This window comes from Camelus ferus, chromosome 1 (genome assembly GCF_009834535.1).
Source record: "Camelus ferus isolate YT-003-E chromosome 1, BCGSAC_Cfer_1.0, whole genome shotgun sequence".
Taxonomy (NCBI): Eukaryota; Metazoa; Chordata; class Mammalia; order Artiodactyla; family Camelidae; genus Camelus; species Camelus ferus.
Genome location: NC_045696.1, coordinates 96,679,641 through 96,694,071, shown reverse-complemented (window position 1 = coordinate 96,694,071; position 14,431 = coordinate 96,679,641). Strand labels below are relative to the sequence as shown.

Here is a 14,431-nt window from a genome sequence, read left to right as displayed (position 1 = left end):
AGTACTACTCTAGGCTCTAAGTACATCAGTAACTTCTTCAACATTTTCATCAGGAAAAACCTACACATTTAACGTTTTCTTCTCTGTCAATTTATGCAATATTGCTATATGACAGCTTTATGGCTTGAAGAGTTCAATTTTTTTTGAAGCAGTTTTTGTGAAAAATGGGGGGGAACCCCCTAAATTAACAGAGTAGATTATTCAAAACTGATACTACCTGAAACAGGCATGTGGAAATGCAGATATATAAAATCTATGACATATTCCAATGCAGTTTTGGTATATATAGATACTCAAAAAAAGATTTATTATTATTGTCATTTTTAACTGAATCTCTTAAATAAATATAACTGCCTTGAAATATAACCCTAATAGATAGTTATGGATATTAATGTTTTTCACTTGAAAACACTTTAATTTTTAATACATTTTTAAAGAAGCAACATAAATTCTCTTATTATACATAATAATCATTAAGATAATTTTAAATAACATTCTGTTGTTAAACTTTAAGCAACATTGGTAAAAGATGTCTCATTATCCTGCCAATCTCCAGTTAATCAAGGCCTTATCCAGTATCTACCACGGGTCCAGCACCCCCAAAATAGTTTTTAATGATGTGATTGTTGTGACTGTTACTTGTCCTGAAGTATGCTGTTTGCTTAGAGCTGTACTGAAACATATTAGCTCAACTAATTAGATATTTCCTTCACCTGATAGAAAAATAAAATCTCACTTGTCAATGAAAAGGAAGAGGCAAAAGGCAAAGAGAGCGACCTAGCACTGATCAAGATAGGAATCTAAGAACCTTTTTGTTTTTTAAACAAAGACAGCAGTGGAGATTAGCAAGAGTGGAAATGACAAAATAAGGCAGTCGAATCCTCAGTGTTAGAACAGTTCCTAAAAAGTAAGCTAATCAAAGGCAGCTTAAAATTTTAAAAAAGGTGGTGACTGGATTAGTACCAAGAACCAGCCTCCTGTCTCCCAGTAGCTTAGCTCCTTCCTGCTGCCTGGGGCTCAGCCCTCCATGGGTGGGATACCCCAGGCTTAGCCGCGCTGTCCGGTCCCTTCCCCGCACTTCCTCAGCAGGCTTTTAGTGGGAAAACAACATGATTTAGCACCTTGCACTGACTGGTGAATCACCGGTGGATGGGCATAATCCCTCTTGCTACACACTGGCACCAAGTTTGTTACTCACTTTAAGGGATGGCCCCTCCAACTACATTTCTCTCTCTTCTAGAGAACAGGGAGCCGAGAAGTTGGGGAGGCTCAAGAGAGGGCAGGGTGTGGTGCTTCAAGGACGTCTTTAGGGTTCTCCACGTCCACCTCTCAACTCCTTGTGCTCTAAGGCAACGTTATCATTGAGCAGAGGATGCTGTGCTGGGCTGTCATTGCAAATTCAGCAGCATCCCTCCTCCCACCCCTGGGAAGGGGAAACACATACTGTCCCATAATCCTTTCCCAGTGGGAGCCTGTTATGATTCCCCAGGGAGAGGCACCTGCCTGAGGTTTGGGAGGTAGAGAGGAGCAGCAGCCGTCGTCCACCAGCAGCGGGAAGGTGGACGTTCAGGGATGCAGTCGTTTGTTTGTTGCCTGCACTGAAATGTGAGGCTGCCGCTCCTCTGAGGAGCTCCTGCCACTGTCTCCCTTGATGGCCCTTCGTGGCTTCCTGAGATTCCCTCACTTCCAGTTTTCCTGGAAGCCAGCAGGGGTGTTCCTTGACCTTCACTTCCCCAGCCTTTGGGTGGAAGCACCTGGTACCTTCCGCTGTCTGTTTTCCTGACGGAACTCTGGCCGATGGGGACACTTCTGCTCACTTGCTCGTTCTCTGCTGCCCCGAAAGTGAGTTGTTTCATTTTCCAACTAAGAATGCAAACCAGTGAGGACTTGGGATGTGCTCTAAATTTGTAATACAGCACATTTCTTGGTATTTCCTAGTCATATACACTTTACTTGAAACCCGCCCCCCACACCCCCTGCTCCGAGAAAAACTCGACAAAACAAATGAAAGCACCATTATTCTTAGTTAAATGTTCTCATTTATCATAGCTGCTATTGTTTTTATTGTGTCTTGCTTTATACCAGAATTGTGACAAAGGGCAATTAGTTTTACAGAAAGTGAAGAAAGGTAGGAAGGTTGCTTTAATTTTTCCCAAACCTGGCTGGAGGGGAAATTCACACATCCTTCAAGTTTATGAAACAGGCGTCGGATCTTTATTAAACTGGCCAGCAGAAGAAGATCATCTCCATTCAGGTACCGGAGCGCTGGGATCTCCTCAGGGTTCTCTAGCTTTTCAGCAAAGAGAAAGAAAAGGAAACTCAGGGTCCAAGGGTGGAAATGTGACTGTGGAACCAGGAGATGGGAGGAGATGGAACCAGAGGCAGCACGAATTTGGGGTTGGATTCCTTCTTGAGTCTAATTATCTATAAACAGGGGCAGTACTGGAAATTCAAACCTGAATGGGTATGAGCTGAAATGCTGTGGAGATCCGAGAGACTAGGACAGGCCAGACCAAAAAGAATTTGGATAATTTCTTTCAAATGTGTAGTTTGTTCACGTCATTTAGCAGCATATGACGGGAACACAGAGATGCTGCAGGCAGGTCTCTGGGAAAGGCCCAATGTGGACAGCACGGTGCGTGTTGGCCTGGAGCTGGGAAGGCCCTGAGGGGCAGCCTTCCCCAGAGAGGCTAGCACCTGAGCTGGGCTTTTCAGAAGGACCAAAAGGACTAAAACACCGTTCTTCCTCCTAAAATGTGCCCCTTCTTCCAGGAGGCAGGTCCACATTAACCTCCCCAAGACCCTTCCTTGTCCTCTGCTCTCCCCACTCCCTCACAGCCTTCGGTGATTCAGGCCGATGCTGTCCCGTTGCAGCTGCAGGAAGGTGAAGGTCTGTTAGCCGGAGGTGTTTCCAGGCTGGGGCTTCAGGACCAGTCTCACTGGGGCACGTAGCCTCAGTGGGGCGGGCTAAATGCAAACCCAACTACTACCTCCTGCAAGCAGAGTGATCACTTACCTGCCAGAGATCCAAGAATTTGCAGTATCTTCCTGCATTTTCATCTCTCCCCACATTGGAAAGAAGGGAGGGAGGATGGGAGGGAGGGAGGAGGTGGGGAGAGGAGGATGAGATGGCTGAGTACTGAAAATGGATCACCATTTTTAGTTTTCCCTCAATCCCAAATCCCATAAAATGGCAGAAAGTGTTTTTAGAGAGTACATCGATAATAGTTCTAGAAAATAGGCAAGATACTCATCAACAGGAGTAATCTTAAGGAATTCCTGAAAATTGAGAAGCAGCTGGGACCACATCCATAGAGAGAGAAAGCACACACGTTCTGAGCTCAAAGTCAACAGCAGTGGAAGGAGGAGGGGCCCTAAGGAAGACCTGAGGATGGTCGGGTGGGAGGCAGCCCTTGCCCTGCCCTCTGTGTGAGCCACGGTGCCCCCAGGCTGAGGCTGGCTGCTGGGGCTCGCCTTCCACCCCTCAATGGCCCGTACCACTCTCCACAGCTGGCAGAATGTGGGAGAATGGGGATGCCCAACGAGAGGCACCAGGTTTATCTATCAGAGGTACTAATACTCAAAGAAACAGAGTTAGTAGCCAGAGAAAGGTCTTAGAATATATATATATATATAGTGTTATTATTTTCCTACGGATTTGAGAGAATTGTTGTCAAGGAAAAGACATACCTGGAGGATTCAGATCTTAGCTCTATGCATACAGAAAAAAAGATATGTTAACAATGTTAGAATAACCATTAAAACACAACATATTAAAAGATTGAGTCTGTCAGGTTGAGGAAAGCAACAAAATCCAGTTATATGCTGTTTGCCAGAGACACATCTAAATCAAAGCTACATAAAACGGTTGAAAATCAAAGGATGAAAAAAATGTACAAAGCCAATGCTAACTGGAAGAGAGCATGTGTGGCAATTTTACATCATAGGAAATAGCATTTAAGGCAAAGACCATTATTTTAAAGGGAAATTGGAAATAATACTGATGATACTAAAATTTTTTCAGAATAACAAAACTCTCTGAGACACAGAGTCATGTAGTGGGCTCAGCTGCAGGGCAGCTAAGTGAGCTGGCCCAGGGATGAGGGCTGTACCTCACCACGAACACAGTCGACCCCTTTAATTTTCTAACCACAGAGCTTCAAGACATATAAAGCAAAACCTGATAGAAATAGTAGGAAACATGAACAGATTCACCATCATGTTGGGAGGCTTTTACACATCTCTCAGAAATAAACCAACAAGACAAAAAGAATAGAGAGAGAAGTGTGAATAGAACAATTAGACATACACAATTTTGTGCCAAAAAATAATACACCTTTTGGAGGGTCAAATATACATGGAGCAGTCATAGATTATGTCATCAACCACCAAGAAAAAATGAATACATTTTAAATAGCAGAAAAAATTGTAAGCTATATTCCTTGACCATTTAGAAATTAACAAGAAAGGGGGTAGTAAACTTTAAGAAACTATTTGAAAATTTGATAACTACTGAGTTGAAGAAATCAAAATAGAAACTATAAACTAGGGGGAAAAAATGAAAGCATTACATATTAGAATTTGTGACATACATATGGCCAAAGAGGCACTCACAGAGTATCAGGGTGGAGGTGGGGGTAGGGGGGCTGCGAATTTACACAGGGTGTCAGGAAAGGACTTTGAAAACTGAAGGAAGTGCAGCAACTATGTGCTAAATGGGGCAGGGGGAACATTTTAAGTTGAGGGGATAGTAAGTGCAAAGGCCCTGTGGCAGGGACATGCCTAGTATTGTCTAGCACAGCAGAAAGGCTAGTGTGGTTGGAGTAGAGTGGGTAGGAAACAAGGGAATGTTAAAAGAAGAGAGTCCAGATCACATGTGGTATTGCAAGTCAGGATCTTGGCTTTTACCCTGAATAGGATTAGAAGTCACTAGATAGTTTTGACTAGACTTATGTTTTCAAAGTATCACTCCCACTTTCACGTTAGAATAGACTTTAGGAAGACTGGAAGGTGGGAAACTCAGTAAAAGGCTATTGTAATAATTCTAACAAGAGGCATATTGGGTACATGAGGCAGACAAAGGTGACAGTAGTGAAGGATGCAAGGAGTGCAGGAGTCTGGAGATATGTTGGAGTTTACAGGACTTGCAGATAAAAGATGTGGGGTTGTAAAACTGAGAGCAGGGTAACTACTCCAGAGTTTTGGATTTGAGCAACTGAAAGAATGCAGATGCCATTTTCTGAGATGGAGAAGGCAGAAAGTAGAGCGAGCTTTCAAATCTCATTTTGCTCTGTTAAGTTTCTAATGCCCTCCTGGACACCAAGTGGAGATGCAGGGTCAGAACCCAGCTCTCCTGACAGAGCCAGGAGAGAAAGCCAGGGGCTTTCTGCTAGAGCACACAGAAAACCCAACAAAACACAAAATCCTAAAACCAAATCCCCAAAGCTGCACTACTCAGTCACAGAGGGAACACTCATTAAATGTGTTATGAATCAAGTCTGAACTAAAAGGAATTTCTAAGGAAGAAGAAACTGTAAGGCTGCCTCAAATCCATATGAAACTTTCAGTATTTTTTCACTGAATTCCAGAATTCACAGTAGTGCACAGTAAATTACACACAAGTATAATCTATCAGTAATAACATAATTTTACTCTTATTATTCTAAATAGTTTAAACTGTTTTAAAAAAATGTACCTACCTTCACTTTGGTTCCGACACTGATTCTTGCCTGTTGGCCCATTGCTAGAAAAGTGATTGAAATCTTGTCTTGTTCTAAGATGCGGATTCCAACATAATGGTTCAAAGCCAGAAAGACAGGTTTAAATGAAACAAAGGGTGAGGAAGTGACAGAACTTGACCAATTCCAAGCCCTTATTCTGTTGCCAGCTTGATCTGAATATTGACCGCCCAAGATATTGATGTATACCCTGGGCAGAAAGGAAATTAAAAATCAGAAACAGTACCATTATAATTCAGCCGTGAAACTAGCCCTGTCATTTGCTAACCAAGGGGAGTAGCAGTTTATACTAGCCAATAGCATTATGAATAGTGGAGAACCTCAGGTAATCTTAGGAGTGATAACACTGTGGCCGAATTCTATATTAATTTGAAGTGCTGGATATAATTCAAGACCTGCTGATAAACCAAGATGGATCCAAAGGATGGAACCAGGATGGAAAATGATGTGCTGGGGAGGATGAAGAGGGGGCAGAAAGGTTGTCTGGATGAGAAGAAATACAGGAAAAGAGGCTCTTCCTGAAAGAGGGGAGAAGACCAGTGTTTAGACTGTGCCAAAATGAAGGCCAGTGGGAATAAGTCTGGGGAAGGCCGAACTGACCTCAGTACAGAGAGCAGTTTTCTAATAATACCCAACAACTGGGGGTGGGGAGGAGTCCTTCAGGAGGCCTCTCATCAGGACCAGGTGTGGGCAGGAGAGGCTCAGGGAACATCTCTGACATCACTGTGGTTCAGAAGAGCTCTGTAGTGGAGCAGAAGGGGGAACAGAGACCAAAGAGGCTTCCCCAATCTCTTAGAGTCGCTAATGCCACATTTTGCTACAGTACCTACAAATACAGCCCTGAGCTGTCAGATCTAGCAGCACTAGTGAGCGCCTTTCTACTCAGTTAGCTCCTTCTCACGCTCTTACCTTTTTCCATCTTGGATCACCATCTCTTTCTTGAGGAGAGAGAACAGGTATAGTAGTGGCTTAATTTGATAATAAATTATTTTTTTCAACAAGATGAATTGGCTTTGAGGGCCAGCTAGAGTAAGATAATTCACATCTTATTTTCTCAGTTTTGGTTAGTGGCAGTAATCTTACAGCAAAAGTACAAGTGAGAAATTGAGGTGATTAACTTAATTGTATCTGGGAAGAGGGAGATTTAGTTTTATCTTGCTATGTGGGTTAAAATAACATTGGGCTAAAATTATCTTGAGGAATTTTTTATTTAATAAACTTTCTTTGAGTCTATCCTGTGTACAGGTAACATGTTATGTAGTGGTAAAGATTCAGGGTGAACTTCAGTCCAGCAGGAGATGTGGGTTTGCTACATAAGAGGCAGCTAGAGGGGCTAAGAGAGCATCAGGGAGTCACATCAGAGGGCACAGGATTTCAGCTGGTGGGTCAGAGGGCTTCACTGGTAGGGGAAAAGTTCTAGAAGCCAGTGACCATCTGGTGACTATTAATATCATGCCCTACCACATGTAATATAGAATTGTTTTATGTATAGTCAGTTACAATGTGTCAGTTTCTGCTGTACAGCACAGTGTCCCAGTCATGCATATACATATATATTCATTTTCATATTCTTTTTCATTAAAGGTTATTATAAGATATTGAATATAGTTCCCTGTGCTATACAGAAGAAACTTGTTTGCTTATTTTAGTCTATTTTTATATATAGTGGCTAACATTCGCAAATCTAAAACTTGTAAATTTATCCCCTGGTAACCATAAGATTGTTTACTATGTCAGTGAGTCTGTTTCTATTTTGTAGATAAGTTCATAGTGACCTTTTATTTTTTTTGGTTCCACACACGAGTGATATCATATGGTGTTTTTCTTTCTCTTTCTGGCTTACTTCACTTAGAATGATGCTCTCTGGGTCTGGGTCCATCCATGTTGCTGCAAATGGCATTATTTTATTCTTTTCTATGGCTGAGTAGTATTCCATTGTATAAATATACCACAACTTCTTTATCCAGTTATCTGTTGATGGACATTTAGGTTGTTCCCATGTCTTGGCTATTGTATATAGTGCTGCTATGAACATTGGGGTGCACATATCTTTTTGAATTAGAGTTCCCTCTGGAAATATGCCCAGGAGAGGGATTGCTGGATCATATGGTAAGTCTATTTTTAGTCTTTTGAGGAATCTCCATACTGTTTTCCATAATGGTTGCACCAAATTACATTCCCACCAGCAGTGTCGGAGGGTTCCGTTTTCTCCACACCCTCTCCAGCATTTATCATTCATGGACTTTTGAATGATGGCCATTCTGACTGGTGTGAGGTGATACCTTGTAGTTTTGATTTGCATTTCTCTGATAATTAGCCATATAGAGTATTTTTTCATATGCCTATTGGCCATTTGTATGTCTTCATTGGAGAATTATTTGTTTAGGTCTTCTGCCCATTTTTGGATTGGGTTGTTTAGTTTTTTGTTATTACGTTGTATAAGCTGTTTATATATTCTGGAAATTAAGCCTTTGTCAGTCACATCATTTGCAAATATTTTCTCCCATTCTGTAGGTTGTCATTTTGTTTTGCTTATGGGTTTCTTTGGTGTGCAAAAGCTTGTAAGTTTAATCAGGTCCCATTTGTTAATTTTTGCTTTTATTTCTATTGCCTGGGTAGACTGCCATAGGAGAACATTGCTAAGATTTATGTCAGAGAATCTTTTGCCTGTGTTTTCTTCTAGGTTTATCATGTCTGTATTATATTTAAGTTTTTAAGCCACTTTGAGTTTTATTTTTGTATATAGTGTGAGGGAGTATTGTAACTTCATTAATTTGCATGCTGCTATCCAGTTTTCCCAACACCACTTGTGGAAGAGACTGTCTTTTCTCCATTGTATATTCTTGCTTCTTTTGTCAAAGATTAATTGACCATAGGTCTTTGGGTTTACTTCTGGGCTCTCTATTCTGTTCCATTGATCCATATGTCTGTTTTTATGCCAGTACCATGCTGTTTTGATTACTGTAGCTCTGTAGTATTATCTAAAGTCTGGGAGGGTTATTCCTCCAACTTCATTCTTTTTCTTCAATATTGGTTTGGCAATTCTGGGTCTTTTGTGATTCCATGTAAATTTTAGGATTATTTGTTCTAGTTCTGTGAAAAATGTCATGGGTAATTTGATAGGGATCGCATTAAATCTGTAGATTGCCTTGGGCAGTATGGCCATTTTAACAATATTGAGTCTTCAAATCCAAAAGCATTAGAATTGTTATTGACTCTGAAGAATAAGTAGAAATTCTCCAGTATACTTGAGGGTAATGGATTGACTTCTGTTTTGGACTAGAAGCACAAATACCTCTTTGTGTCTTAACTTTCTCGAGTACTGGCAGAGTGTTCAAACTCTGTCAGTTTTTGGCAGAGTTTCTCAAGATGAGATTGTTATACCTGTAAATAATTTAAAGGGAGAGAATATCTCTTTCTGAAAAGCTTAAAAAGATTAAATTATATTTGAAGTTAGAATCCCAATTTCACTTTCTCAGGCTAAATGAAATAATATGAAGTCACAGAGTATATAAGTTAATAAATCAAAATGGGATCAGGATCTTAGTTTCTCTAGAGATTTTGTTTGTATGTTATTGGTGGTGGTGGCTATAGGAAGCTTGTTAGGAATATATCTCAAACAGTAACAACACAATATAGTAGTTGTCCATTGCAAATTTTTTCCATAGATGTGGCAGTTTAACATTATCAAGGCATAGGCTCTAGAGAGGCTTAGGTTCATATCTCAAATTCCTAGGGTGACCATATAATTTATTTAGAGGTTTTTTTCTAATATTAAAATCATATAGTTCATATTTTCTTGCTGTTGGTATAAAAAAAATATGATGAGTTTTCTTTTACATAGTTGCCTAGGATTTTTCCCCTGAGAAGGATATGGAATGATATAAATCAGAAATTTCTCTGAGTTGAATATTACGATCTAAAGACCATTAATGTAAATAAATCTTCTTAAATATATTTTTGTCATTTAAAAGGGAAAAATAAAATTTTTACTTATAAAATGAATAAGTTCTGGGGATCTAATATATAGCATAATGATTATAGTTAATACTGTATTATATACTTGAAAGTTGTTGAGTGTATCTTTTTAAATTAAAGTATAATTTGCAATGTTGTGTTAATTTCTGGTGCACAACAAAGTGATTCAGTTATACATAAATACATATATATTCTTTTTCATATTCTTTTTATTATAGCTTATTACAAGCTATTGAATATGGTTCCCTGTGCTATATATTAGGACCTTGTTGTTTATCTATTTTATATATAGTAGTTTGTATCTGCTAATCCCAGACTCCTAATTTATCCCTTCCCCTGCTTCCACCTTTGGTAACTATAAGTTGGTTTTCTATATCTGTGAGTCTATTTCTGTGTTGTAAATAAGTTCAATTGTGTCATTTTTAAGATTTAACATGTAAGTGGTATCATATGATATTTGTCTTTTCCTGACTTACTTCACCAAGTATGATAATCTCTTGGTCCAACCATGTTGCTGCAAATGGCATGATTTCATTCCATATTATGGCTCTGTAGTATTTCATCGTATATATCTGTGTGTGTATATATATACATACACACACACACACACACACACACACACACACACACACACATATATGCCACAACTTCTTTATCCAGTCATCTGTTGATGGACATTTAGATTGCTTCCATATCTTGCCTGTTATTAATAGTGCTGCTATGAATATTGGGATGCATGTATCTTAAATGTTCTTGACACAAAAAATAAATGGTAATTATGTGACATGATACATGTGTTAGCTATTTATGCTTTGGTGGTAATCATTTTGCACTATATAAGTGTATCAAATCAACATGTTGCACACTTTGAACTTACATGTTATATGCCAATTATATCTCAATAAAGTTGAAAAAAATAAAAGGGAAAAATAACATTTCACAAAATCCAAGAAACAAAATGGCAGCAGGAGGAACTTAGAAGCCTACCAGACATTTCCATTGGAATGATAGCAGGAACTTCTGCCAGAAGAATCTAGCACTGCCAGGATTGCAGGGTTAGTGGGTATGTCATCTTGGACTATACAAGTGAAGCCATTTGTCTTGTTGGGCACTCGGATGATGGCTAGGTTCCCAGATGGGTAGCTGAGATTAGATAAGGTCATTTGGGTTATTCTAATGGTCTTTGACTATTCTGGGAATAAATTCAATTTATGAGAGAGCCCTTTGAGATGATAAAGCAGTCTAAAAATAAATGAATGAAATGTACTATGTTAATAGAATAAGAAGCAAAAAATAGATGATCATCTCAATAAACACAGAAAAAGCATTTGACAAAACCTTTTTATGATAAAGACTCAATGAACTAGGAATAGAAGGGAACCTCTTCAACCTGAAAAGAATGTCTAACAAAAATCCACAGCCAACATCATACTTAATGATGAAAGACTAGATGTTTTCTCCCTAAGATCAGGAACTAAACAAAAATGTCCCCTCTCCCTTCTTCCATTCAACATTGTACTGGATGTTCCAGTCAGGAAATTTTTATAAAAGAAAAAGAAATGAAGGCATCCAGATTGGAAATGGAAGAAGTAAAACTATCTCTACTTGCAGATGACATGCTCTTGTATTTAGAAAATCCTGAGGAATCCACAAAACAATGTATTAGAATTAACAAACAATTCTAACAGGCTAAAAGATCAATATGTAAAAATAAATTATATCTCTTTACACTGGCAGTGAACATTTTGAAAATGAAATTAAGAAAATAATTTGATTTACAATAGCATCAAAAAGAATAAAATATGCTGAGAATAATTCACTAACTGTTAATATTTAGTTCTGTCTAAGCTGATCAGAAATCCAGAGGTGAAGTAAACAACATTGATTCTGAATCATTTTGAAAATCAGTCATATTCTTCAAGGGAATGAAAAAGATTTAAAGCCAGGGCAGAAAATGACAACTAATAAAGTTATTTTTACAGCTTATTCCTGGGGCTTGACTAAACATCCAGGCAGCTATGACTAAAAGTGACTTTCTCTTAAAAAGTGAGGCCCTTAGTTCACCAAAAAAGTCCTCCTCATTTCATTATTTTGTTTTGTTTTACTTTCCTGTGTCCTTTATGTTGAAATAGCAAATGGCCCGGCCATCAGGCAGAAGTTCAACTGATCAATAGCTTAGTGTTCCACAAAATGGATATTGAATTTTTGCATTAAAAAATAACATGCTGCTCATGGATGTGTAAACTGGTACACATTTTCTGAGGGGCAAAATCTATTAAAACTTTAAAAGGTCCATAATTTCTGACATAGAATTTCTATTCCTATGTATCCAATTCAAGGAAATATGCGCAAATTATGCACAAAGCTGTTCATTTATTTACCTGTTATATATAACAGCCCCAAATTGTGAAACCACCTTTGACCTGTATTAGGGGGTAGGTTAAATCAATTATAGTACCTCCCTATGATGGAATACCATGTGGTTATAAAAATGGTGTTGTATCTCTATATTTATTGCATATTAATACTCACAACTTTATTATTTATTGTATTTACTGTATAATATATCATATTATGTAAAAGGGCAAGTTACAAAATATGAAAAACTTGTTGAAAAATTAATTTTAAAGAACTATATAATTGCTTATAGGAAAAAGTAAAGAAAGATGTATAAAATGTTAACAGCTTTCCTCTGGGTGGTAGGATTTGGGGGTAATATCTATTTTTTTCTTTATATTTTTCTATCTATTTTTTGTCTTTTTCTTTTTATGAAGAAATAAAGCTAGTGCAAATAACTTGTTGAAAGAAAGGATACAATATTTGCGTTGTGCCATCTGGAAATGAAGTCAGAAACTTGCTTCCGTGTTTATAGTGCTTCTCGAAGAGCTCATTCCTCACGATCTGTACACCACGGAAAATAAAGGGACACTTAACTGTTTCAGGTACAACACATAGAGTGTGACAATAACAGACATCCTCCACTTGCTTGACAGCAATGCAAACCATTTCTTAGTTTAAATGTTTGGTTCTGTATCAGCAACAGGGAACAGTCTTTAGGAGTCATTGAAGATTGTCCCTAACCCCTGCAGAAAACTTGATAAAACCCTTCTGGCAGGTGTCTGATGTTACATATCTGTTGGAAGGGTTTTTTGTTGTTTGCTTTTATTGAAACAAAATTTTTTTTAACTCAATAGGCAAGATAGATGACAGTAATTAGGCTTCAGTCAGGATTATATTTTAAGTCATCATCATAGCAAACACTTAAGAAGAGCTGATCATATGCGAGGTATTTTCTTTTTAAAATTAAGGTATAGTTGTTATTACAATATTATATAAGTTTTAGGTGAACAACAGTGATTTTACAATCTTTAATCACACATAGTAGTCTGTACTTCTTAATCCCCTCCTCTTACCTTGCCCCTCTCCCCTCCCTCCCCCCACTGGAAACCACTAGTTTGTTTTCTATATCTATCAATCTGTTTCTTTCTTTGTTATATTTACTAGTTTGTTTTATCTTTTAGATTTTACATGTAAGTGATATCATACAGTATTTGTCTTTGTCTGACTAATTTTGCTTAGTATAATGCCCTCAAGGACCATCCATCTTATTGCAGATGGCAACATTTCATTCTTTTTTATGGCTCAGTAGTATTCTGGGGTGTGTGTGTGTGTGTGTGTGTGTGTGTGTGTGTGTGTGTGTATTACATCTTCTTTATCCATTCATCTGTTGATGGACAGTTAGGTTGCTTCCACACCTTGGCAAGTGTAAATAATGCTGCTGTGAACATTGGGGTGCATCTATCTTTTTAAATTAGTGTTTTCATTTTTTTCAGATATATACCCAGGAGTGGAATTGCTAGGTCACATGGTAGTTCCATTTTTAGTTTTTTGAGAAACCTCCATACTATTTTCCACAGTGGCTGCACCATTTTACATTCCCACCAGCAGTGTACAAGGGTTCCCTTTTCTCCACATCCTCACCAACATTTGTTATTTGTGTTCTTTTTGATGATAGCCATTTTGACAGGTGTGAGGTGATATCTCATTGTGGTTTTAATTTGCATTTTCCTGATGATTAGCAATGTTGAGCATCTTTTCATGTGCCTATTGGCCATCTGTATGTCTTTGAAAAAATGTCTATTCAAGTCTTCTGCTCATTTTAAAATTCTGTTTATTTTTTATTTATTTACTTTTACCTTATCCACATATTACTATAAAAACAAAAGAAGATTGAAAAAAATCCAGCTGTGGCATAATGTAGATATTCTATATCCTGATTGTAGTGGTGATTACATAACTGTCAAAATTCATAGAGCAGTACATCTAAAAATGTGAGCGTTACTGTAAATTATACTTCAATAAACTGTATACTCCAGAATAAGCTGCAGCATCTGGTGTATTCAAGGCTCCTCTTGAAATTCACTTGAGCAAAACACTAGTGGAGTCTGGGAAGATTACGAAAGGAGTACAAAGAGATGTTCCTTATTATATCTCCAAGTTTAACTGTTTTCTGTGTAAAATACTCAATATGGAAATGGATTTGTACTCAACAATGTTTTATAATAAACTAAAGATTCAGTTTAGTTCTATTTATTCCTAATTTTAAATTGTAATAAAACAGATACAAGAATTCCTAGGGCTAAACAATGCATTAAACAATTTAAATTTTCATGCAAATGTTGCCATTTATTTTGAAAGATAATACATTTTTCACT

General features: G+C 38.0%; 1 protein-coding gene across 1 annotated transcript in view; it reads right to left on the bottom strand.

The window, feature by feature from the left end:
* Positions 1–1,922: 1,922 nt before the first annotated feature.
* The window catches only part of ERICH6 (glutamate rich 6), a 31,586-nt gene continuing 19,077 nt past the window's right edge, over positions 1,923–14,431 (bottom strand). The window contains exons 11-14 of the mRNA XM_032483731.1: positions 12,532–12,617; positions 10,704–10,859; positions 5,700–5,928; positions 1,923–2,290 (exon numbers count right to left, since the gene is read on the bottom strand). Of these exons, the coding sequence (XP_032339622.1) occupies positions 2,027–2,290; positions 5,700–5,928; positions 10,704–10,859; positions 12,532–12,617 (735 nt within the window). The 3' untranslated portion in view covers positions 1,923–2,026. The remainder of the gene's footprint in view (positions 2,291–5,699; positions 5,929–10,703; positions 10,860–12,531; positions 12,618–14,431) is intronic.